Source organism: Trypanosoma equiperdum (assembly GCF_001457755.1).
Source record: "Trypanosoma equiperdum strain OVI genome assembly, contig: ctg_304, whole genome shotgun sequence".
NCBI lineage: Eukaryota > Euglenozoa > Kinetoplastea > Trypanosomatida > Trypanosomatidae > Trypanosoma > Trypanosoma equiperdum.
In genome coordinates this window covers 37,046-61,312 of record NW_027124204.1, presented here as the reverse complement: position 1 = coordinate 61,312, position 24,267 = coordinate 37,046, and the positions used below count along the sequence as shown (strand labels likewise).

At 47.6% G+C, this 24,267-nt stretch overlaps 6 protein-coding genes and 2 pseudogenes across 8 annotated transcripts; all 8 read left to right on the top strand.

Annotated features, from left to right (window-relative positions):
- Nucleotides 1-98: 98 nt before the first annotated feature.
- TEOVI_000115600 (protein phosphatase 2C, putative) lies at nt 99-1,325 on the top strand (the record flags this gene model as incomplete). The annotated part of the gene is made up of 1 exon (XM_067224437.1): nt 99-1,325. The coding sequence occupies one exon, from the start codon at nt 99-101 to the stop codon at nt 1,323-1,325; it is 1,227 nt and encodes a 408-aa protein (XP_067080538.1).
- A 2,608-nt stretch (nt 1,326-3,933) lies between these two features.
- Nucleotides 3,934-4,971, top strand: TEOVI_000115500:pseudogene (annotated as a pseudogene). Its single transcript has one exon. A coding segment is annotated over exon 1 (1,038 nt).
- An 841-nt stretch (nt 4,972-5,812) lies between these two features.
- Nucleotides 5,813-7,657, top strand: TEOVI_000115400 (Cyclin, N-terminal domain containing protein, putative; the record flags this gene model as incomplete). The annotated part of the gene is made up of 1 exon (XM_067224436.1): nt 5,813-7,657. One exon carries the CDS (start codon nt 5,813-5,815, stop codon nt 7,655-7,657), a length of 1,845 nt encoding a protein of 614 aa, XP_067080537.1.
- A 5,007-nt stretch (nt 7,658-12,664) lies between these two features.
- TEOVI_000115300 (protein kinase, putative) lies at nt 12,665-14,338 on the top strand (the record flags this gene model as incomplete). Its single annotated transcript, XM_067224435.1, has 1 exon — nt 12,665-14,338. The coding sequence occupies one exon, from the start codon at nt 12,665-12,667 to the stop codon at nt 14,336-14,338; it is 1,674 nt and encodes a 557-aa protein (XP_067080536.1).
- Nucleotides 14,339-15,485: 1,147 nt separating this feature from the next.
- Nucleotides 15,486-15,860, top strand: TEOVI_000115200 (prefoldin subunit, putative; the record flags this gene model as incomplete). The annotated part of the gene is made up of 1 exon (XM_067224434.1): nt 15,486-15,860. The coding sequence occupies one exon, from the start codon at nt 15,486-15,488 to the stop codon at nt 15,858-15,860; it is 375 nt and encodes a 124-aa protein (XP_067080535.1).
- Nucleotides 15,861-16,485: 625 nt separating this feature from the next.
- TEOVI_000115100 (uncharacterized protein) lies at nt 16,486-18,876 on the top strand (the record flags this gene model as incomplete). Its single annotated transcript, XM_067224433.1, has 1 exon — nt 16,486-18,876. One exon carries the CDS (start codon nt 16,486-16,488, stop codon nt 18,874-18,876), a length of 2,391 nt encoding a protein of 796 aa, XP_067080534.1.
- Nucleotides 18,877-19,284: 408 nt separating this feature from the next.
- Nucleotides 19,285-19,748, top strand: TEOVI_000115000:pseudogene (annotated as a pseudogene). Its single transcript is given in 2 exon segments — nt 19,285-19,689; nt 19,692-19,748. Coding segments are annotated over 2 exon segments (462 nt in total).
- Nucleotides 19,749-20,577: 829 nt separating this feature from the next.
- TEOVI_000114900 (uncharacterized protein) lies at nt 20,578-23,085 on the top strand (the record flags this gene model as incomplete). The annotated part of the gene is made up of 1 exon (XM_067224432.1): nt 20,578-23,085. The coding sequence occupies one exon, from the start codon at nt 20,578-20,580 to the stop codon at nt 23,083-23,085; it is 2,508 nt and encodes an 835-aa protein (XP_067080533.1).
- Between the last annotated feature and the right edge of the window lie 1,182 nt (nt 23,086-24,267).

Here is a 24,267-nt window from a genome sequence, read left to right as displayed (position 1 = left end):
CGTACTGGTATTAGTGGTGGAGGAAAAAATTTAAAAGGGTGATTTATAATCGCAACAACAGGATATATATACAAGCTTAAAGGACCCATACTGTCAGAATGGGTGTTTCGCTACCAAAGCCTGTCATGACGCACCTGCGGGAGCGCTGCGGGAATGACATATTTCGTTGCGGCTCTAGTTGCGTTAACGGATACCGAGAAAGTATGGAAGATGCGCATCTCGTCTACCTTCAACCTTCATGGGGGTTCTTCGGTGTTTTCGACGGTCATGTTAACGATAATTGTTCACAATTTTTGGAAGGTGCTTGGAGGTCTGCCCTTGAGAAGGAAAGCATGCCCATGTCGGATGACCGCATGAAGGAGCTTACTCTCGCCATTGACAAAGAATGGATGGACAAGGCCTGTGATGGTGGGAGTACGGGCACCTTTTTCGTTGGCATGAAAGAAAACAACACCGTTCATCTGCAGGTGGGGAACGTGGGTGACTCGCGTGTTTTGGTTTGCGTTGACGGTAAAGCCAGGGCTATGACGGAGGATCACAAGCCGAACAACGCAGATGAAAGACGCCGAATCGAGGAGTGCGGTGGTCGTGTGGAAAGCAACCGCGTGGATGGAAGTCTAGCTGTAAGTCGGGCCTTCGGAGATCGGGACTATAAGGCAAATCCAAGTGGTGGCCAGCTTTCGCAGAAGGTCATCGCTCTCCCAGATGTGACTCATGTGGACGTGACTTGGGATAGCAAAGACTTCGCCGTACTATGTTGTGATGGTGTTTTTGAAGGTCAATTTTCCAATGAAGAGGTTGTGGACTTTATTAAGGAACAGATGGAACAAACGGATGACCTCGGCCTCATAGCCGGAAGAGTTTGCGAAGAGGCTGTCAATCGCGGTAGTCGCGACAATGTGTCCTGTGTCATCGTCCAGTTTAAGAGCGGCAAAGATTATGCAACAGCCGAGCACCTGGAGGTAGTTCCCGGACCGTTTTCCGTCCCCCGCAACGGTACTTTCCGCAAGGTGTACAGTCTCATGGCGGAGAAGGGGGGCATGACAACGCAAGAGGTGCTAGAAAAGCGTTACGACTATCTGGCATCCCTGGAGGATAAGACAGCGCATATGGAAGAGTGGAAGGGCTTCAAGGATGGTCCACCGGCGAACCTGGAGGGAAAGGAGCGCACGGAATGGTTTTCTGAGCTCTTCGAGCAGTACGCAGCGGAAACTCCGTCAGACCCCAGGTCGGACAACATGGAGCGCATCCAAATGCTGCAGCAGCAGATAGGCATTCCGTTGCCCATGTTGCTTTCCATTATGTCGGGGCAGTCGGAAGAATGAGTCCACATGTGTGTCTGTGCGTGTGCGTGTGCGTGTGCGTGTGTGCTTGTATTTCGTGCGACGAAGGGGGGACTTGGTGGAGGTTACCAGGGTTTATCTATGAAAATGGCACCCGTCGGGAAGTCGTCTAATCGCTGTTGGAGGTATGCAGAGGCAAACAACAAGATGATTTCGTTTATATCCACAGGTGTTGCTAGTTGTTTGACCACACGAAGTACCCGGGGGTGTAGCAGCTCCAACTTAATCAACAGCCGAAAATGTGACTCGACATATTTGTGCGGCCAAGGCCAGTGTGCTTGTATGCTTGCCTTCTGCCATACTTGGTCGTCTCGGTATGCCCGGTTGTATGTATTTAGGCAAAGGTCAACTTTATATATGTACGTTTCTCGTAAGGGCGCCTCTATATATGTTATATATATACATATATGTATACATATACGCATATATATATATATCATTTGTTTACTTTTAAAGAGGATTAAAGATGAGAGGCAAATGCTAAGGAAGGTTGGGGCGACGCTTAGTATTGAGTTTTGGATGACGTGGACAACGTGAATAGAGGAGGTAATGTGATTCCCGCCGTGTGGCAACCTGGGATTGTGGCAATCCAAAACTGTGTTTCTACTCACGCAGGAGGAGGGAGGGGAACCGCAGATGGGAGATGAGGCAACCCGAGCAGTGGCGACATTTTTGATACACTGACCGACAAAACCTCTTGAACTGGAAGAGTAGCGCGAACCGGTGATCACACACTAATTGGAACTCAGTCATCATTGACCGCGCTTCCGAATGCCCTTTTTTATATGGGTCCGAATTCTGCACTTCCCTGGTTTAAGCTTGTGGTTGCATACAGGCGCATTTTCCCTTTTATTTCCCGCCCTATTTTTTCACTATTTCGCTGCTGTGTACAGTTTTATCATTCTGAACCGCGCGTTTGATCGCAACCTGTCGTAGTTCATTGTGCCGACTATATTGTTGTAGGACCAATTTTTGGCAACAAAACGATGGGAGGAAAAGAGAACAGGTGGAGAAGGAATGCGCTCGACAGTGGGCGCATCAGAGGAGGAACTACCACACAAGGTGGTTTGAATGTGGATGGAAACCGTCTCTGTTTGTGGTAGCGAAGGTGCTTCTCCAACGCTTCCTCTACCGTCTGTCACTCACCTTCTGATATGCAAAAGGGGCAAAAAAAAACACCAATCGGTAGCACATGCATTTTTTTCTTTTAAGGGGGGGGGGAGTCGTAGAGTGTGGCAATGACGTTCCAATTTGCGTGATGCCATACCAACACTTCTTTTTTTTTTTTTGCCCTATTGACGCCTGTAAAACCTTTTCGAGGTCACTATGGTGGAAGAAAGGGTGCCGTTGGTTCTCTTTTCCATGCCACCGGCCATTCGTGATGGAATTGGAACTACCTCCCCTTGAGCGTGCTCCCCTGTCGACTTTGTTGTGACATGCGGTGCCAGAGTGTGTTAGTGGTTGTTGAACCAAAGAAATATGAAACTACGTGTTTGGACCTTTTAAGATTTTTGTTCCAGCTTAGCTTTTTCGGTCTTTGTTCTCCTGCTGCTTTTGGTGGCTGTACTGGGGTGCAGAAGTGCGTTCTTTTAGTGTGTTTCTAACCCCCAGAGACCTGTTGTCAGAGAGAGGAAAGAAAGAGCATACACATATATCTATATATCTGCATTTATATGTATATGTATATATGTGTGATGACCTTTATGTGTTGTACACACTTAAGCACCGACGCGCAAACGCATGAGCACACCCGCGAGGATGGGTGTGGGCTCATTTTACACATGTTGTCTAGGTTAGGTGGTGGGAGAATGGAGGAGGTGAAGGGAAGGGAGGAAGAAGAGGAATGGGAGAAGCGGTGAGAAAGAGTAAGTGAAGTGTGCTGGAGTAGTAACCTTCGAGAGCATGGTGTGCGACGTTGTGCCTCTTATGCAACATTTATAACTAAGGGCTTCGTAACTTCCTTTTTGTGTTGGTCCGGTTAGGCCGGTGAGCGGGTGAGAGAATTAACCATGAAAAGGAGAAAACAGGAAGAGGGGAAAAGGAAAAGGAAACAGCAAAATATAAGAAGACTCGCTAATAGTGGTACAGAAGTGGAGTGGATTGAATTGTAAAAAGAAAGCAGAAAAGAAAGATGAGAGGTGCTTATTTAAAAATATGTAATAACGGGAAATGTGCACTCTCTCGTGCCAAAATACTTGTCCTCACCGATACGCACGATGGGCGAGAACGGAACATGAAGATCCTCGGAGGAAGTTAGGTAGATTAATAATGGGAAGGTTGATGCTCAATAAGAAACGTATGATATGAGAAGCGATGGGAGAAGAAGAAACAGGTAAAGGGGAAAATAATGGTAACTAAAGGGCTGACTGTCGCGAATGAATGACTGAAATTCAGCAGCTCTGTTTTCGGCTCGTGCGTGGGGGGGGGGAATGGAGGGAAGGGGTGACGTTGGCAGGAGGAGGTGTGGAGTCTGTGAGTGCGTGGACCTAACACTGCGCCGTCTGGAGGGTTCGGTATTTCGGTTCTCAATTCTTCGCGCCTTTTTCTTCCTTGCTTTTCTCCCGTATTTTCTCCCGAAACTTTTGGGGGGATGAGGAGGAGGAGAGTTGGAGTACAGCAGCCTCTTTTGTGCTTCCCTTGCAGTTGCTTATTGATGTTTTTTGTTTTTGCTGAAGGACAGCCTCCTGAATGTTACAGTTTCCCTTTTGCGTATCACGTCTATCTTGAGAGTGAAACAAATTGTATCTTTGAGCACCCAATAGTTTTGCGAGGGATATTCCCCAGAGCCTCGTCTTTTGCCTCGTTTTCTTTCCTCTGCATCCTTTTCCTCCACCTGTGTACTTTCCTTTACAGCAAGGTGTGCGGTGGTCATTTGTCGCTGAGTGTGTGCATGGCGTCAGAGAAGTCACTACAACCTCTGGAACTCCAGTTCACCACGCGTTGCTCCAATGACGACACTTCGGAAACGGACGCTCACTGTGTACGAGTATGCCTTGAAGGTGGCGTTGTCTTCCAGTGCCCTGCGTCGATGCTGCGTGAGGGTTGTTTGGCAATGTCGGAATTATTTCCTCCGGGGAGCGCCACATCGGGGAATGCGACCGCCGGAGATAACGTGAAGCTACCCGCTCTTTCGATAGAGGGCAGGGCTTTTGAAAATGTGGCGCTGTATCTGGAGCACTTTTACAACGTACCAGCATCCGATTCCCCCGTGGACTGTGATGCTGCGACCGACCTGAAGGATATTCGTCCAACGAGTTTGTCGTGCCCCCTCCAATTCCAGGAGTTGTACGAACTCACGGAGTGGGAACACCGGTTCGTTGTGCAGCGACTACTCATGCTCCCTAGAGAGAAGTGGTATCTATGTAAGGAGGGGAAATGGGTAGATTTAATTTCAGGAGCGGGGGTAGCACGGGGGATGATGATAGACGTTTCGCATCTCTTGCGTGTGTTAAACGCTGCTGTTACATTAGACATTCCACCGCTGCGTTGCCTGTGTGGTGCGGTTTTCGCTAACTTGTTGTTGGATTTGGATGAGGTGGACATGTTGGAGTTGATGGGTGTCAAGGAACAGTTGGGGCCGGAGGAAGAACAGGCGCTTGTTAAAGCTTACCCGTGGCTAAGCCTGTAGCGGCTGTTTGTGTGGTGTACTGGGGCTCTTCAAAGTCTCCCTGCGGAGCGGGTTGGTGGCGGGAACATACCGTTGGCAACCTGTTTCGGTCACTGTACTTTTTTTTTTTGGGGGGGGGAATGGGTGTTGACGAGGCTTCACACGTGTGGCAAAAGCCTACTTGCTCCCGCAGAGGGAGACCTGTGTAGTTCTTCACTTCTGCCTTACCGTACCCTCGCGTTCAAATGCGTCGTGGCCGCTTAACATGCCTTTTCCTCCGTCTAACCCGTCTCATTTTGAGTTGGGGTGCACTGGAATCCCACATACTGACGAACTTCGTTGTGGTTTATAGGCGTTTTGTCGAGGTTATTGCACCGCAAAGTCCTATTGCCCAGTCACGGACCGACATGATCGAGTCGGATGGACTTTGAGAAATGCGGGCTTCGTGTGCGGATCATCTTATGTGTGCCGTTTCAATCTTGTGTTATGTGCTGCTCCGCGGAAGTTCCGTAGGTGTACCAGAGGCATATCTACGTTCTTCCGTCCTCAGTCACTTCAACACTATATCGAGGGGAATCTCCTTCGTTTTCTTTTTTGCGGGGAACTCCCCGCCCGCTGATATTTCCAATGCTGCTTTTTTCCTCCCATCGTTTCGATGTGCGGTAGTCTGTGGAGAGATAGGCAATTTTCAAGACAAATAGGAAAGCAACGAGGAACCGATAAGGGATTTGCTTTCGAGGTTTAATAGGGCAAATTCAAAAATTATTACTTTTGCGTCGAAGGTTAGTCGACGAGGGAGGTCCGTTTTTTTGTTTCCTTTCCCTATTTTGGTTGATTTCTTCCTTTTGGAGGGATCGTAATCATGGGGTTTAGCGACGGAGCCGTTGTCAAACTGCTACACGAAATCGTAGGCGATCAAAGTGTTCCCCAAGTGGAACAATTCCCAAGTTTTGGTGGCCTTCGAAAGCATGATTTCCCCACTCCATTGGTTTTCGTGTTCTGTGGTGAGAGTTGGCCGACTTCTTTACAATCCTGTTCCTTACAAGAAATGGGAAGTTGCTCTTTCTCCATGGCGCCAGACGACTCACTCACATCACTGCAGCTTGAGCCGCTTTCGATTATTGATGAGGAGGGATCTGCATCCGGTGACTGCGGTTCGCGAGGGGCTCTGATGACTCGGTTCCAACTGGTGGGCACAGTGTTTGTCATAGAACGTTATCAACTCTTTTCCACGAAAGACTCGGCATCTAAATCATTTTCAGAAGAATGCAACGAGGTGACTAGGTCGACTGTCATTGTCCGCGTTACGATTGATGCAAGCAGATCTCTTGGTGACCAGAAGGTTGTGGCTCGCCCAGTGGTGCTCTCGGAGGATGAGGGATTGCACCATGCGTTTTTTAACACCCTCAAACCAGTGGTTCGGTTGAACATGTCGAATTGTGATGAAGCTTCCGACAGTAGCGCCACATTTGGTAGTTCACCGAGCGATGCGGAGAGTGGTCAGGGCCTTTCAGGATCACAAAGTAGTGGAGACAGCAACAGTGACTGGACTAATGGCCTATCCTATGGAAATTGTGCTGCGGAGCCCACGCCACTTCACCCGAATCCAGTTGATTCGCACCCGGCGCCTGGCACTGTTCATGGTGATGCCGTGGACAAGGCCTGTGAACCGTCCATTTTTCCAAGTGCATCACTTCCTACTGGTTTCGATCTCCGCCGCGCAACAATTTACAGCATGCTTGATCAAGAAGCGTACCAGAACATTGATGTGTACAGGGGTTGGAATAATTTAACCGATGAGTGGAGTGACGTGAGCCGCCCCGCTGTTGTTAACCTCATCGACGTTATCGTCACCTGTTTGAAGTGTTCACGCGCTGCCGCACATGCTGCTATCTCGTACTTAGACGCCTACGTGGCCGGCGTGGACAACCTGCCGAGGGGGCGGACTTTCTTCAGCGGCATTGTTCATGCCTGCGCTGTTTTGGGTTGCAAACAGGTGGATCATTTCTTTTCTCCAACCAAGCAGTTTATGGAGTACCTTCGTTCCTCTTGCCGGATTACTGGGAAGGACTTTGTTCGCTTTGAGCTTGAGGTGCTGGTAAAACTGGACTTCCGCCTGCAGCAGCTTACATCTTTGGAGATTGTTGAAACCCTCCTGCACCTCTGTGGTGGCGCTGCTATCGAGGAGGCACTGGAGGCACGGTGCCGACGGCGGGAACTGGCTCGTTGGGACAAAGCTGCTGCGTGGGATGCAGAGAGCACAACAAAGGTTGACTGTGAGGGCACTTTACGGGGCTTGGACCAATGGTTGAAGCTTTGTGACTGTGCTCGCCTCCTTAACGACGTTGTTGTGCGTGAGACAAGGTCGACGATGCTCCGTCCCGTCGTTTTAGGCGTTGCAATCGTGGTGGTTGCGGCAAGGTGGGTCGCGTACCGCCTTCCACAACCACTGCTTGAATTAGTCCCCACGAGGTTCGCAAGCGCAGCGTGGGCTGATGAGGGGCCAGTGTTGGACGAAATGAGCTTCCAGCTTCTGGTCACCTTTGCCGAACGCGCGAGGTTGCGTGACGACGATCAAGCCCATTGTGGCATCGGTGAGGAATTGATTACAGGCCTTGAGTTTGTCGAAGAGTGCCTTCGGTTTTGTGACGGAGGGACTCTGGACGAGGTTCTTCGCCAGCGGTATCGTCACACATTAAAATCATAGGGATAAATTTTTAAGGGTCATCTTTAAGGGAAATGAGAACATTTTTTCCCTCTCTTTTTGCGTATGTGATGGATGGGGTGATCATTCATAGAAACTTTCAATTTGTTAATTACCAATGTGTGATTCTTCACATGCGGGTTTAATACTGCGTGCCGTTACACAATTCGTGCGGCCGTTTATATGAATTACTTTATGTTTGTTGGGATGGTAAAGGTACAGTTTTTTTAAAAAGGGAAATTTGATATTCGTAATTGGATGAGGGAGGTGTTGAGAGCCGTTTTTAAAACGTGCGCACTCCCACAAATTCACATGCCAGAAAAAAATAATAATAACAGAAAAATAATGAGGTAAAAGTAGCATGAAGTGAATGAAGACGTCATATGGTAAATAATGGATGGTAAAACATAAACTGACATCATTGAATTTTGTTTTTATAGGAAGGTGAAAGAAAACATGGGTGTGTTAGAAGGCGAAGGACAGCGGCGTAGCGCTGCATGTTGTATGTGGCATGCAGTTGGTTTGTGGACTTTAGGTTCCTCCAACTGCTGCTCGCGTAGGGGACTAATGAAGGAGGTGAGATTTTCATTTGCTTTTTTTTTATTTTGCCGTGTTTATCTTCTTTTCTACTTTCACTCCTTTCCTTCTTTTTCTATCGTTTAGGAATGGGGGCCGTGCTATCAGAAAGGAGGCTTTTACCTCATTGAAAGGAATGCACTGACACGCCCCGTTGGTGTCGATTTTCGTGTTATGGGCCCATTTCCATTTCCATTTTGTTTCCGCTGTTATTATTATTATTTTTATGTTTTTCTTTTTATTTGGAGTGTGCAAGGGAGGGTAGTTTGTTTGTTTGTGTTATGTTTTGTTGTGTCGTGCTTTTTTTTTGTTTTCTGCTGGTGAGGAACATGGGACAATGTTGAAATATTTCTGTTTGGACCGCTCCGTAAGAGGCAGTCTCATGTGTGGAGCCCTTTTTTTTTTCCATTGTTTAGGTGAGAAGATGACGGAGAAGAAAAAGTGGTGCACTTCAAGTGGGCATTTTAATTCTCCCCCATACTTTTTCCTTTTCCCATATGAAGAATTTTGGTTTTTATTCCCCTTCATTTATATCTTTATTTTTCGTCTTTGTAGTTCTTTTGAACAAAAGAAAACAGAAAACTTCGCCATTCTCTCGTTGGTTGTGTGCTACTTTTTACTCGAGGTGATTCTTCTTCTTGTACAAGTGCCCGCAACCGTGGGTGTTTATTTTTCGTACCGTTGACTTTCTTGAGGGGAGAAGCAGAAGAAGAAATGATCCCACTGAGGTGTGGCACTAACGATAATAAAGGCTATAAGAAACATGGGAAATAGAACAAGTTTGTGAGACCTTGTTCTCGCTGTGTTTTCTATTCCCTATTTATGCCCTATTTCTATTGTTTCGCGTCACGTTATGATGGTGATAGTCCCTTAGGAGTCGATTATGAGGTTGCTGGGCTACACCTCCAGTGTACCGACGGGGCCGGTTGTGTGAAGATGCGGTTATTACCGCTTTGTCAACACGCGGCGGTCTTGTGCCTTTTTTTTTATTTCCGCCGGTGTGGTTCCCCTACACTGCATTTTCTGTTGTTTTTTTTCTTCTACCCTCCAGCATTTTTTTTTTGACATTTGTTTTGTTCTTGGTTTGCCGCGCCACCTTCCCTCCCCCCCTCCGCGTATGTTACAGTGTCTCAAGCCCATGTGCCGTCAAAAAGCCCATTTTTGTGGCGCCAACAACCAAAACAAGTAACAGAGTGGATGGAAACGTGAGAAACGTGGGAGGACGAAAATATTCAAAAAGCAGCGCAGCTGCAGGTGTGGTGGCGCAAACGGGAATTACAGCAAGTTGACATGTGTTATCCCCCCCCTTTTGACTCTAGCATTTCTTTAGCATAAATTTTCATTCATTTTTTCCCCATCATTTTTTTGTTCTTATTTTTCAGCCTTTCTTTCCCACGCGGCGCGGTGCCTCAGTGGCCTTTTGTGTGTATCTAGACGCGCAGGCTCTCATTTTGTTGAAGCGTTATGCGGGGTTGTGGTGAAGGTTCGTTGTTTACCGACGTTCACTTATTTTTCATTTTTCTACTCGCTTATTATTTTTCCTTTCTTTTTCCGTTTTATCTTTATGCTTTTGTTGTATTTATTTTTCGTTTTTTTCTTTGTTAAAATAATTGTGTGGGTAAAAAAAAATATTTTTTTGCCAGATCTTTCCTCCTTATTTTTAAAAAAAAATATGAAACGTATATGTGTGTGTTATATCCGTTTCAGCTTAATGGAGGTGCGGCCGTGGTATGTGTTTTCTCCACCTTGTTCCGTTTCATGTTCCGGCGTCATGGGGGTAGAGGTGTAAGGAGAATAGAGAAAAGTAAAGAAGTTACCCCCTAGCCATGAGAGCATTGTGTTAATTCACTTTGTGAATGATGCCGCTACATAAAACAGAAAGTCATACGTTTTAAATAGAGAGGGGAGGAAAGTGTGCCACACAAAGGCAGAGTACGTACGCTGCTTTTGTGAGATTTGAGCGCCTCTACAACCCACTTCTGTTGTATTTCTCGTTACCGTGATGGTTAATGCTGTTAATTTATTGGGTTGCGGCAACGGTCGGCATTTCCTCCACTGTAATTATTGAATGAGTGAAGAAACCGCAGGTTCTGTGAGAGTGTTTTTAATAGTAGGAGGTGTAGTGAGCAAAATATTTATGTAGAGTACAAGGAAACTAATGTTAGTGAGTGCTGGGTAAGTATATGAATGAACAGGGGGGAGGGTACTGAAGAGTTTTGAGGAGTATCTTTGAAAGGTTATTGGGGATATAAAGGGGCTTCCTCGCACTTCAGGAAAAAGAGGATTGGAAGCAAAAATGAAGTGAGGATGACGTATGGCGAACTGCTCGCCGTATCTTATGGACACGTTCACGTGTTTGACATATCGGGGGGGGGATGCAGTATTTTTGTGATAATGGGAAATAAGAATATGAAACGAAGTGAGTGTGGGAGGAGGCATCAGGTCAAAATAGAGGGGAAGATAAGCTAAATAACTAATGATGAATGTGATTAGACAATGAGGATGGGACGATATCAATACATGTATATCAACTGGGAGACCCTTCTGTGTGATGTGATCACTTGGTTGACTGTTTGCCCGTTTGGTGTGTTTTTGCTTTCTGCATGGACAAAGAGAAAAGATGGGGAAAAAAGAAGCCGCAACGCATCTGATATGTCGTGTGTCATGTTTTTAAGCCACCGCGTCTCTGCAGGGGATGACAGGGGTCAAAAGTACTTGGCGCCGGTGTCTCGGCTGGTCCCCACGGATTTTTCTTTTGTATCGATCACCTCCCCTCCCTCCCTCTACCTCGCGCTCCGTTTTTATCTGAACCCATTTTTTTTTTTTTTGAGTTCCCTATTTTTGGGCATACCAGAGAGGTGAAGGAACGAAAACGAAAACGGCAAAAGCGAGTGATATGCCTGTTGATGAGGGGTCGCTCAGTTTACTGTTTCCTTTAGTTATTACTGGGGAAAGTTTTTTACTTTGTATTCCGGGGCTTTCGCCTTCTCAGTTTTCTGCTTCCAGTGACCCATTGCCCAGAAGCCGTTCTTAACATTATCAGTATTATCATTACCTTCTCTTTTCCCGAAGACTGTATTGGTATTAAGTACATTCTTGTGTTTTTTTTTCCTCCTTGCTTACCCCCTCCACTACAGTTACTTCTGCTATCATATATATTTATATATACATATATTGTTGTATTTCCATACATCTCTGCCCTGGCTCTTTCACCTCGAACTCCGTTTTTATCTACGCAAGAAACATTGTCGGTTCGTTGTCCATTTGTACCTTTTCGGCACGAGAGTCAAGGGGGACTGCCGTGGTTGAAACAGTTGAGTAAGAATGGAACGAAATGGAGAAGGTGATGCGAGAGTGTATCTTGAAGGGCTACGCGCGTATTGCCGGCAACTACAGAGTGCCAGACTTAAAGAGAAAAAAAACTGGTAGTGCAGACGTTTATACATGTATATGCACAAAAACACACGTATTTCCCTTCTTGTTTTAAAAAATGCTTGCGTTGTGTATATTTGTATATATATACGTATATACATTTTCCTGAGAGCGTTGTTCCACGCTAGCGTTCCAATGTCCCCACAATATCCCATGTTCCCCTTTGTTTTATTTGCTTCCTTTTTACTCCATTTTTTGTCAAAGAATTCTTATATATAAATATATATTTTTCAACCCCAGCTTTTTCTTTTGTAAAAGCTGTTATGTTTACCTCACAGCAACTCGTGCGCGGGCGGCCCCTTCTGCAGGCCCTAGTCGCCCGTGGTTACTTTTTTTTGTTTAACCTACCAACTGTTCCGTAGTTTTGCTTTCTCATTTGTTTCTCCACCTTTCCTTCTCTTTCGCGTGATGTTAACGTCTGTTCTCTAAGGATATGTATAGTAAGAACAATGGCCCAGGTAACAGCAGCAAAGGTATGAGCAGGAAATGCTCCTTTTGCCATAACCCAACCGCTCAGGAATATCGCGGCAGTATTAACAAAAAATAAAGCCCTCATTATTGTTCTGTCCAGAAGTTGGCTGTGATAAGTTGTGCAGAGGGGGAAGTGCTCTTGTGTTATATTACGCATATGTTTGTTTGTTTGTGTGTGTGTGTTTGTGCTAATCCGCTGGTTGTTGAGGTTCTGCTTGACTACATCGCCCCGTTGTTGCTGGTTGTGGATGGGATTTGGCGAATTGACGACCTTAAAGGGTGAATATTAGTGAAACAAGATAGTGTTTGAATGTCACTCGTGCCAACTTTTCTTCCAGACCTCTTTGAATTCCCTTTTGTTTTTTTAAATCCTTCTGTTCCCCCTTTTTTGTAAGAGACGAACATAGTAGTTTTGTTGCACTGGCCAAGTGCGGCAGCAAGCGTGACTTTTTTTTTTTTTTAAAAGTTTCGGCTGATTTGTACAGAGGTGCTTGGGAAAGTGGACAGTTATACGGTACTAGAACCTGCCGCATGCCCTTGAATTCATCTCACCGCGAGCGTGTTTCTGTCGGCGGCTTAACTCCATGTATCAAAAAAGCAACTGTCACGGCGCCTGAAACGGCCTTTACGAGCCACGGCGGAGGTCATCGGGTGCTGGATGTTGCGGCGTCGGGGAGTGAAGGATTGCACCCTGACTCTGGGGAGGGGCAGCGCCTGCATCCAATGAGTGATTTTGAGAGTCTTTACAAAGTGCGCAGACAACTTGGCAGTGGAGGATACAGCGTTGTATTTGAGGTTGTCGATTGCATTACTCACGAGCGAAAGGCAGCAAAATTTGTCGTTGGAAAGGTGGAGCGCCGGGCTGCGCGTGCCCGTCTTACTGGCCCAGTGGAGTTGAGGCTGCACGGTGATGGGAGAAACGGTGATAGACGGAAGGTAAGTAGTATCGGCGGGTTGGAGAAGGCACGGAGTGCCAACAGCCGGCCGACGGTCTCAGACTCGCTTGTCAAGGAGGTGGCGATGGGGTTAATGGCGCAACACGCAAACCTTGTGCACACCAGTGACGTGTTTGTACACGACACGGAGGATCTTCGACGTCGCCTGCGGGAATATGCTCCACAGTTATCACTGGAAACGGTGCGGCGATCTGAGGGCGCTGGTCCGTATGACGTCGCACGTGGTGCTGCTTGCGGTGAATCACCGTCGAAATCGTGGCAACCTCACAGATTGCGCCAGCGGAGTGGTGGTAGTGGGAGCGATACCACTGCTTCGGTAAGAGGCGGGGATGCGCCAATTTTGCATGAGTGCAACACATCTTCGGCCGACCAGATCACACAAGGAGTGGAAACGGCTAAACGCTACCTGCAGGAAAGTCGGGTTCAATGCATACTAGTGATGGAGTTGTTGACCGGAAATGATCTGTTTACACTGGTGTCCCGCGGTCCGCTGAACGAAAGAATGGCTGCATCGTACATGTTTGACCTCTTTCTTGCCCTCCGGTATCTGCATAATCGTAACATTGTTCACCGTGATGTCAAGGTCGAGAACATGGCGCTTGACAGTGAGAACAGGGTTCGACTTATTGACTACGGTTTCTGTGAAGTATTACGGAGGTCAGGGGATGCCAACCCGAATGGTGTTGAGGGTAAGAACCCTGAGGGTTTGCTCACACAGTTTTGTGGTTCACACCATTATGTAGCTCCAGAAGTTATCACTAGTGCGTGGCTCACCCGACACGGATCGAAGAATAGCGAAACAACCACTCACTCGGGTGTGAGCCTTCCGCCCATTGCACAACTATCTGCTACCGGAGCCCCGCCTCCGAAAGAGAGCGTGGAGGGTTGTGTCGTTGGCCGGCAGAATGTGGGATCTGCTGGGGCCCTTCGTACGCACCTAACCCGAAGGGGTGTAGGGTATGGCCTCTCTGCCGACATTTGGTCTGCGGGTATTGTAATGTTCGTGTTGCTGCACTCAGCATTCCCATACCATGACGAGCGCCGCAGTAGGCTCCTTAAAATGATCGTATCCAACAAGCGGTCATTGGGGAGCGCGTCGCGTTTAAGCAGTGATGCAAGGGATCTGCTGCGAAAGTTGCTCACTCACGATGCCAGTCGGCGTCCGCCGGTAAATGAGGTATTGGAACACTGTTGGTTTAGAAAACAATTAGGAGAAAAGGTGGGAGGGAAACTATCGCTCGTGGCGTAAAGCGATGAGGCAAGTGGGTTCGTTTGTGTATTTCCTTCACCGGCTGCTAAGGGCGGCCTTCTCTCAAGTTTTGTTGCCCTCTCCCCAGTTTTTGTGATTATAGTAATGTATAATGAAAAGAGTGGGGTAAGCTTGTGCTCGTGCATGCTGTTTATTTTTATATTAATGAGACGTCTTTTTTTTTTTTTTTGGCTGAGGAACGATTCCCCCCCTTTAAATGTCGCTGGTACCGTTACGTTTCTGGAGGAGTACTGCAGATATTATTTAATACAGCGTTTTTTTTCTTTCTAAAAAGTGTTCTTTTTCCTTTGCTTTCCGCAGCCAAAAATTCCCCTCTATGATCGCCATTTGATCCGTTTCATTTGTTCTACCCCCACTCGTTTCTTCTCCCTTTCCTCTCCCCTCTTCTTTTTTTTTTTTGTGATACCTCCCGCTTGTTTTGCGGGCCAATCGCTTCCCAAAGCGCAGTTTTTGTAATGGAGAAAAGGGGGAGGGAGACAGTATAGTGATCGATTTGCGGCGGCGAAAGCTCCCCTGTGGTGGGGTTACAACCACTTTTTCTGTTAATATAAGTTTTTTTTTTTGTACCATGAAGCGTGGACGTTACTTCTCTCGTTCACTTCAGGTGAGAGTGCGTATGCGAGCTCGTTTTCACACACACACACACCCACGTGTGGGTGTTTGTGTATCCTAGTAATGACACTAATATGCGTTGTTTTCATTTCCTTTCTGATCCAGTGTATTATTGCGGTTTAATTTGCATTGGTGTGCATTATCCCTGAGTATATTTATACCTTTAGTTCTCCTCTGTTTCCGCATATGATTTTCTCTTCTTGTGTAACTTGTGGATGGGAAGTAAGGCGACTTCATCAGAGTATTGGTTGGCCGGTAAACACGCTGTGTGTAGAGATACATAAGTACACCAAATATACCGTGTGCAAATTGTGTCTGTTCATAATCGGCGACACTGCTCGGGGCAAGGGTTGGTGTTCGTTAGGCCAAGTCGCAACACAAACTGTCGCATAACCGGCAGCAGAACAACCAACAAGTAAGAGAGGGGAAATAGAAGGGTAAGGCGAGTGCGTAGCATCTGAGGGAGTAAAGTAACAGACTTCACACATACACCCCTAAAAAACCAGGACGAACTATGTCGCTGCTGAAGGGAAAGGAGGTGGAAGTCACACAAGACGACCAGCGCCGCATCTGCATTTTTGCTCGCATGCACCGTCGACGGAAGGAGCTTACTGCCACCATTACGAGGTTGAAGGAGCAGGCGGCTAAGTTGAGTGATGCCTCTGATGAACTTATGATAGCCGATGGGGCAATGTATTTGTTCGGTGAGACCTTCGTGGCCATCGATAACGATGAGGCGGGTGAATGGCTGGCGAAGGAACAGGCGCAACTTCAGCGGGATCAGGAAACAACAGAGGAAGAATTAAAGCTTGTTGAGAGTCAATTGAGCGACCTGAAAGCGAAACTGTACGCCTCACTTGGTAGTCAAGTGTATCTTGAAGACGAATAGAGCAGCTGAACACATTACAGGGGGAATTAAAAAGAAGGGAGAGTTAACAGCGTACGTCTTGTACCCGCAGATGCCAGCCGCCCTTCAGCGGACATGCATGCAGAGCAAATAAACTAACAACCTTGTTGATTTCTCTCCCGCCACTGCCGCTAATTCCCTTTCTAACGGGTTTACCGTATGGAGAGATTTAATTACTGTTGATACCGCCGTCAAACTCAGCGCGGTAGCACAACAATTTTGGTGTACCTGTTTATTTTTTCCCTTCTTGGTGATGCTCATTAATTTCCATTTGTTGCCGCCGACTCTACTCTTTTTTTCTTTTTCTCGGTCCTCGAAGGTTTTGTGTTTATAATTATTGTTATTATTCTGTAGTGAACGCGCGAGGCGAACAGGATTACTCAACAGGAAAGATACAAGAAGCCAAGCAGGCCTAAAAGAGGGGAAGGGTAACACAGGTCCAGCGAGGAGCGATTTAGCGGCAGCGAATAAATAGCGAGTGGAAGCGAGGGTGCAAAAACGTCATTGTTGGCATAAAGTCTATACCTGAAGACAAGCGGCGGCTGTGGCTCTCAGCCGTTGAACGTGTGGCTTTAACTCGTCGTCGTCAACCCGCCTTCTTGCTTAGATGGAGCCGATGGAGCAACCACCTGAGCAGATGCTTGATGTCATTCGCCGCGCTTATGACAGCGTATACTTGTATGGCAACTGCTATGCTGGCATCAAGGTGGCCACGTCAGCGCTTAATAGTGGTTGTGTAGATGAATGTGACTTGTCAGTCAGCGAAAATACCGCAGCGTCATCAACAGAGCACTCCGGTGGCCTTTCGGGGGTTCGGCTTAGCGACTCTTCAACACAAAGTTGCAAGACTAATAATTCTTCCCTTGCAGTTGCGTCAACGAAAGCTCAGAGGGGCTCCACGTCCATGTCCAATAGCGTATTGGGGGCATTAGGGAGCGGAGCAAATGTAAAAGATGCAACCGTACCGATGACGTTCAACAGGTTACAGGAATTTCACTTACTGCTCCTCCGAGCTGAGGGGTACTCCGGAGTGCGGCAGCATGAAAAGGCACTGAAGGACGCGGAGGCGGCCATTAGGATTTCCGGCGGGCGCTCCGCTGAGGCTCACTTTATTCTTGGTAGGGAGCTTCTCCGCCTTTACCGTCTGGAGGAATCCGTGGCGGCTTTTCAAACCGCGGAGTTACTTCTCCCAGCTTTGGCAGTGGACGGTGTTCCCTTTCCTAGGGAGACCGACGATGAGGAGTTTTGGGCGCAGCGCGGGTACAGGTTACAGGACGCTGAGGAACTAAAGTTGAAGCGGCTGGAGGTTGAGGCGGAGGAGCAGCAGGCACGGGCGTGGCGGGCCTTGGAGTGTAACTCTTCAGGTAACGCAGCCGGAACGAGGCAAAGGTTTCTGGAACCTCCTTTCTTAGCATTGAAGGATGTCAAATGTGGTTACCCTAACCTTATGAAATGGAGGCAGCTTTCCCGTGAGGCGGGCGCGCTTTTGTCAGCGCACACGTCCCATGTGTTTTCTGGAAGTTACCTTCAACCAACGATGGCTTTTATGGAGCGTAGGATCAGTTCGGTGCGGAATGGGTCCGTGGTTTGCATCCACAACACGACTTCATACCCTTTGAAGTGGGTGGGCAGTTGGTTCCCCGACTGCGGCTTTCACGCGAATATGACTTTTCCTCAAGTCATTGAATCTGGAAATTGCGGCGTGGCGTTGCTCCAACCCAAGGGATGGGGTGGCTATGTCGGTTACGTTTGTTATCGGGTGGCGGAATGTGGTATATGTTGCTTTTTTTGCGTTGAGAGCACCTTCATGGGGTCTGTTCGATGTGGAGTTCGTTTTTCTTCACCATACAGGATTGAGGAGCTCGGTGATGGCGACCCCGACGACGCTGCGCTGAAGGAGTTTATGAACTTTAAACTACCCAACTCCAGCGTGTGGCTTCCCTCCCACACCACGGCGCCCCCAGTGAATCGCCGGCTGAAGGCATGGAGCGCCGTTTCCGAGGGCAATCGGTCGAGTGTGTTTACTGTTGCTGAGGTTCTTCCCATAGGCCTCCGTGCGGTGGAACTGCTAACTGCGCTTGAGTATGCTGGACCAATGGTGCTGAAAAAGTTAAGTGCCGTCAGTCAGCGTTACCGTTCGTTGGTCAACGGCCTACCACCACCGATGTTTCACAGTCCGGGTCGCATTCTCTACCCGGACTATTGCCTCCGAGGCGACCGTGTCAGGTCCCCATGGACTGTGCTGGACCAAGACACCGTGAGGTGGTTTTTTCTGAATGAGGGGATCGTGGGTAATAGAGAGAGGTGTGTTTTGGCTGATTCAACTCACATGACAAGTGGCATACTGCGCTTCACGAGAGAAAAGGGTGGATCTATGGATGCAAAGGTGTACTATGGCGATGGGTGTTCGCTTATCGCACAGGTTAAAGGTAGTTGGATACCTTTTAGCAGCACGCTGTCATTTATTAGCTCCACGGGTCGTACCTTTGCCACTTGTTACCTCAACCACAGCTCGCAGCTGACGCTTTCGTGGGGTAGTGCAGGTGCCAAGAGTAAACCGGAGGATGTGGAGTACGTTATGGAGCGCCGGGAGGCACGTGCAGAGACGGGGAATTGGCGCTCCGCTTCAGCAGTGGGTAAAGTAGCAGGTCCTATGGGTGTTACCGGTGGTGATGATACCTCTGGCACGAGGTCTCGTGTTGGCCGTTCATCTGGTCAGGGTTCTACCAATTCTCATTCATCCAACACCGGTACAAGGTTTGGCGCTGTTGAGGCGTACACCGTTCGGCGTGTGTCACGACGAGGTGGTGATTCGGCCATTGAGTTAAGTTCTTCCGGTGCTGGTGGTGGTGAGACGATGGGAGAAGTGATATTTAGTACCGCAAAGGGTGGAACACCGATGAAAGGTGCCTCGATTTGCGAGGTGCATCTTTACCCTGGGGTTGACGCATTGTTGCTGTCGTTGATGGCTTACTGCCGCTTTAATTGGGAGCAGTAGTGCTGCAACAACAATAATAGCTAATACTGCAGCGCTCCTGGTGTTGTGACTTTATCTATCTAGTTTCGTTCTACATGTCTGTGGTGTGAGAAGGACAGTATTCGCTTGCGCCGCCTCTTTATCGTTTTAAGAGGCAATAGCGGGTTCTGTAGTGGCGGAGCGGGGGAAAGGGAAAGATAAAGGAAAAGCGACCGCGTCTGCTCCCTTCGTAGAGTGGATCGAACTCTGAAAACGGGTGCTCTTCGTTTTATTAGCTTTTGCTGTGTTGAAAATGGTACAGGTTGCGACCGTTGTTTCTCCTTTTTTTTTTCAATCTCTTCCATTTGGTCGGTGCAATTACTTGTGTTCCTTTTTTTTTTTAAAAAAAAAGGCTGCGGTTAGTTTGTTTGCTTCTTTAAGGGCCTGGAAATGGAGCTAGCGGGTGATACTCTACTGACTTCGTTATCTGTCTCTTTTCTGTTTTGCATTCCGCACAGGGATTTTTTCTGTTTTTTCTTCTGTTCTACCGTCCCCACGCGTTTTACGTGTTTACCCGACCTCGTGCACGACCTTTTTGCTGACGCTGCGTGTGCAATTGTATGTACGTATTTTCATATGCTGCTTTGTTTGAAGTTCGGTGTTCTTTTTTTTTTTCTATTATTTCTTTTTTTTTTTGGTGGTGGTGGCTTTTTTTTTCTTTTTCTCGTGCGTGGTTTCCACCGGTTGGGGTCCATATGCCCCAGTTTTGGTGGAACTATCGGATATACGTTACTTAGTTTGGAAGGGGGAGGGCAATACATGTCCCGCAATGCCCGCCTTTTAACAGTTTGCCAAAAAAAAAGGAAAAGGGGAATCATTGTGCTAAACTCCAAGCTCAAGATGTTTGTGGTTGAGTGAAGTATATTGCCAGCTCTGTTATGTGGCAATTTTTCATCCAGTCGTACAATATGAAGAAGTGGGAAGGGCGAATGACATATAAAGGAGATGATAATTTTCGAATCTCCATTTGGTGTCGCCTCGGTTGGTCTCGAGTACTGAAGGGAGATGTGGTTTGATTCGCTCCATGTAGCTGCGGTTTCTCTTTTTTATTTTTGGTTGATTACGTGTTCTGATAAGTTGTTGCTCTTGATCCGTAATTTTCTTTTTTGAAACCAGTTTCTCGGTATCTTTGTGAGTGCGAGGAGTTCAGGAGCGACTCTCTTGACGGGTAAGGCAAGTTTAGTGTCGCCACGTACGCAGTGCATATGGAGCCATTTTTCGACGGTTTCTTTTTTTTCTTTTGTTTGTGCACTCGTCACGCGCATCTGCACATCTACAAAAATATGTATGCATGTGTATGTGCATGCGCGTGTGCGTGATGCTGTCAATGACGATGGTTGTGTGGGCACTTTTACCACGTGTTGACCCCGTTTCTGCCTCATTCATCGTAGTTTGGCATGCCGAACAAATGTGTAGATGGGAGGGAAAACCTAAGAACAAAACGAAACCGAAGGGGAAACCGCAAACCTCCTTGGTCGTTTTTTATTTGTTTATTTTTATATCGTGACGTCAATGTCGTTAGTGAATTTTTGAAATTGCTTTTTATTGTGCGCGCATTACCCCTTTCTCGTTTTTTCTCGTTAATTGATTCTCTGACTCCAGCGCAACCGCTGACTAGGGATAATTAAGCGGTTGCTCTTAGCGCTTCACCTGCGCCTCGCTTTCGTTTGAGTGCGACAGGTTATGGGCCACGCTTTTTGCCTCCCTGAAAAGCGCGGAAATGATGCACGACCATATTTTGGTGCGCCGATTAGTGACTTGATTGTGTGTGAGCAGAATGAGGTACAGAAGTCCACAAACTGCATTTTAGGTGTTCCACTGATACTACAGGACGTGGTCTTTTACTGGAACGCACAGTCTAATACTAAGGGTGAGAATGGAAAGGCTGACGTGTCGCCCAACAGCAGTTGGGTGGATGAGGTGGAGCAGACGTTTAACAATTTTGTGAGGAAGCGAAAACTCCTGACTAGTAGTGCGTCTGCTGTAAAGGCACCAAAGAAGAACGCTAAAAAGACGAATAAGCACGAGAAGCGACTGTTTCAGAAACCATTTGAAGCACTTACCAGTAAGACGACATTGCATGCTCAGCACTTTATGGCAATCATCACCCTTTTTTTACGGAAACTACCAGAACCCTTGCTACCAGTTCCCGTCGCACGGAAGATGGAAGATATACTGACAAGTGGACCTTTGACTCCGACTGCGAAACTGCGGGCGATTGGAAAGGTGTTTCGAGAAACGTATAGTCTCGCAAACCCCAGAGAATACGCTTCCTTTCAGTACTTGCGCCAGGTTTTGCACCAACACCACGCAGAACTGAAAACAAACGAAGTCGAAGCGTTGGTTCGGGCGATGTTGCGTGACCACCGTGCGCCAGTGGAGGAATATTTAATAGAACTGCTATGGCCGACCGCTGATGGTGAGGGCAAAATGAAAGCCGGAACAGCGGAGGCGGACAGCACAACCCCGGCAGACGAGCGGGACAATGCTGTAGATGGCGAAGCCAAGGCTTTACCTCAACATCTCCACGACTCAAATAGTGAAACGGATTCATCTCCTCCTAAAGTGGTCGATAGACCAACTGATGTGGTTAAAGCGGGAAAGCAAAAAAAAGAGGATGTTGCGAATGATGAATGTGTGCGGAAGAATGCAGCGCCACCTCCTGCGGAGAAGGATTGTAAAGTTGAGGAGGACGCTGCAGGTGCTCAGTCGCAGCGGGAGGACATGAGTCCGCATTCTTCCCGCACCTCCGACACTCATATTCTGGAAGTGGAAGAACATGGTGATGAGGTTGAGGCTTTTCACCACGTTAATGGCGAACACTGCGGGGATGTTGACGGGCTTGACCATGACAAATCGGTGGAATGTAGGGTAACGCAAGTGGGGTCAGAAAGTTGTGCGGGTCCCGGTGAGGGAACAGTGGATGAAGAGGGACCGCTGCAGGACGTCGTGGAGAGTCCCACCGTAAGTGATGGGGCCTCGTGCGTCGATAGGAGGGGAGGGTTAGCTCACGCGATTACCGATGCCAGCGGAACTGAAGTGTGCGATGTTGTTCAGAGAGGCAGTAGGGAGGATCGTGGATGTGTGGAGTTGGATAATGTGGTTGACACACCCGACGGGGGCCATTACTCTACCGCGGCGGCCAAAGGCAAACTGAGGCAAGCCAACAGGCCAGTACATCGAGACGAGCGATTGTCTGCCAGTGGTGATGCAGCAAGTCAAATCGGGGGTCCACTGACGGCAACGACAGCATCTCTTACAAACAATCAATTTGCACCACGCAAACCTAGAGACAAGCCGAGGACCGGTCGATCGCGAAAAAATTTGAGGGTCCTCACTGAACGGCACCCACAACAAGTGGCACTTCTTCGGGCAAAGCAGCTTTTTCTTGCTGGCGGCGCCGGTGCAACGGAGCTTCCTTCGTTGCCCAATCAGCCAGCCTCCTCACCACCAGGTGGTGAGTTAGATGATGGCGATTGCTGCGTTAGTAGTGTTGATCCATCCTCAACGCGGATCGCTGGCGGTCACACCGGGGTACAATACACCGCTGCTGAAGAACAGCCCCTCTCTCCCGAAGGGCATTTGCAAAGCGCGGCAGTTTTTTCAAATACCGATGATAATCAAGACACTCGCAAATGTGGGCCCGATAATGAATGGATGGCAGCGCAGCATTTGCAATTGGCGTTTGTTCAGCCACTCATGGAACAGATGGCGCAGCTGCGCATGCAATGTGATGCTCTTTCGCAGCAGCAGTTACGCTCGGCTACCGAGGGAGAGACATTGCAACTCGTTTCGAATGACATTAAGCTTGTAAAGGAAGCACTGTGCCAGCTGACACAAAGCCATGCTGAGACGGTAGGGGACCTCCTGAAACTTCATGGGGAGTTGAAAAAATTGGCAAAGCGAGAGACCTTTGAACTGGAGAAGCGCCACTACTGCGAGGAAGATCTGGAAGCGAGGAAAACCGCCTTGGAGGTGCTGCAGCGCTGCACCAAGCTAGAAACACAGCAATATGAAGATCAACAGAAGGTGAAGAGCTTAACCACGAAGGTAAGAGAATTGACCGCAAAGGTGGACCGTAGCGAAAAGGAGAACCTTGACCTTAAAATGAAGCTTGCGACAGCTCAACGTCAAACCACGTTAATGAGGGAAAAACTGATGTCTTCGGGTCGTGAAGACAGGAGTGTGTGAAATATGCGACTCGTTATATCATATCAAATCCCTTATCCACTGCCTTTACACAGTTGTGCGTGAAGTTGAGACCGTCCTTTTCCTTTGGTTTTGTTACAGACATTGAGATTTACTTACCATACGGATGCTCTTTCCCGTTACGTGGGCAGCTATGTTTTTTTTTCCTCGTTTTCCTCAGTACCACATAGATCGTGCTCCGGTCGATTTCCGGTCGACCATACATTCATTTATATACATATATATGTCTAGGTGAGTGAGTGTGTGTAGTGTATACATTACTGCGTTATTGTACATGAATTGTGTACCTTGTGTTTGCGTTCTACTTACTTCACATGATGGCGCGCTAAGAGTTTTTCTTCCCTTCACTTTTGTTCTTTGAATATCGCATTGCCGTCGGTTTCCCCTTCATCTTCCCAACCCGGGCATAACCTTGCATACCCTTTGTACCAACAGTGGTGTGCAACGGTGGTTGCTTAGCAGAGTAGGGAGAGTTGGGGCGATGTTTATTTTTGGGTGTTTGTGTACTCTTTTTTTTTTTTCATTCTGCTTTTTCGTTGTGACCTAGTAGACTAATACGGAGGGCACAGTAATGAATGGGAGTTCTTGACCTTTCCGTTTTCTATACTTAACACAATGTACCCAAAACAACAACAGCAACATAAATATGTTCTGTGTTTACATTGTCTGGTAGCGGGCGGAGCAACATCGAGTGATGACAGCAAATTTGAAGGGAATGAAGGCCCTGAGAAAAAAAAACAAATGGATGCAAGATGCGTTTTCCAACTGTATTTTCATGCTTTGTCCTTTTCTATGTTGCTACTGCTTCATTAAAATCTTCTTATAGTAATGTAGTACTTCGTATGCGGTTTCGTCGGGTGGTATCCCGGTGTTCCAGTGACAGCGGTTCCCCTTCCGTGTTTTTTTTTTTTCGGGGTTCCTAAGGAGAAGTAAATCAAGCAACGAAAGGCAGCTCAGGTGGCGGAAGTTCAGTATATTAACGTTATTTGTGCGCATATATGTAGGTTACATTTAGCTTTACCACTAGACAAAACCTCTCTCCCATCCCTGGAAGGCAGTGTGTCTGTGTGCCTTGTTTTCTTCTTTTGCTGTGCCAACTGTACTACCGGTGATGACTAAAGCGGGAATATTTCGCATGTGTGTACGAATACACATCGCCGCTGC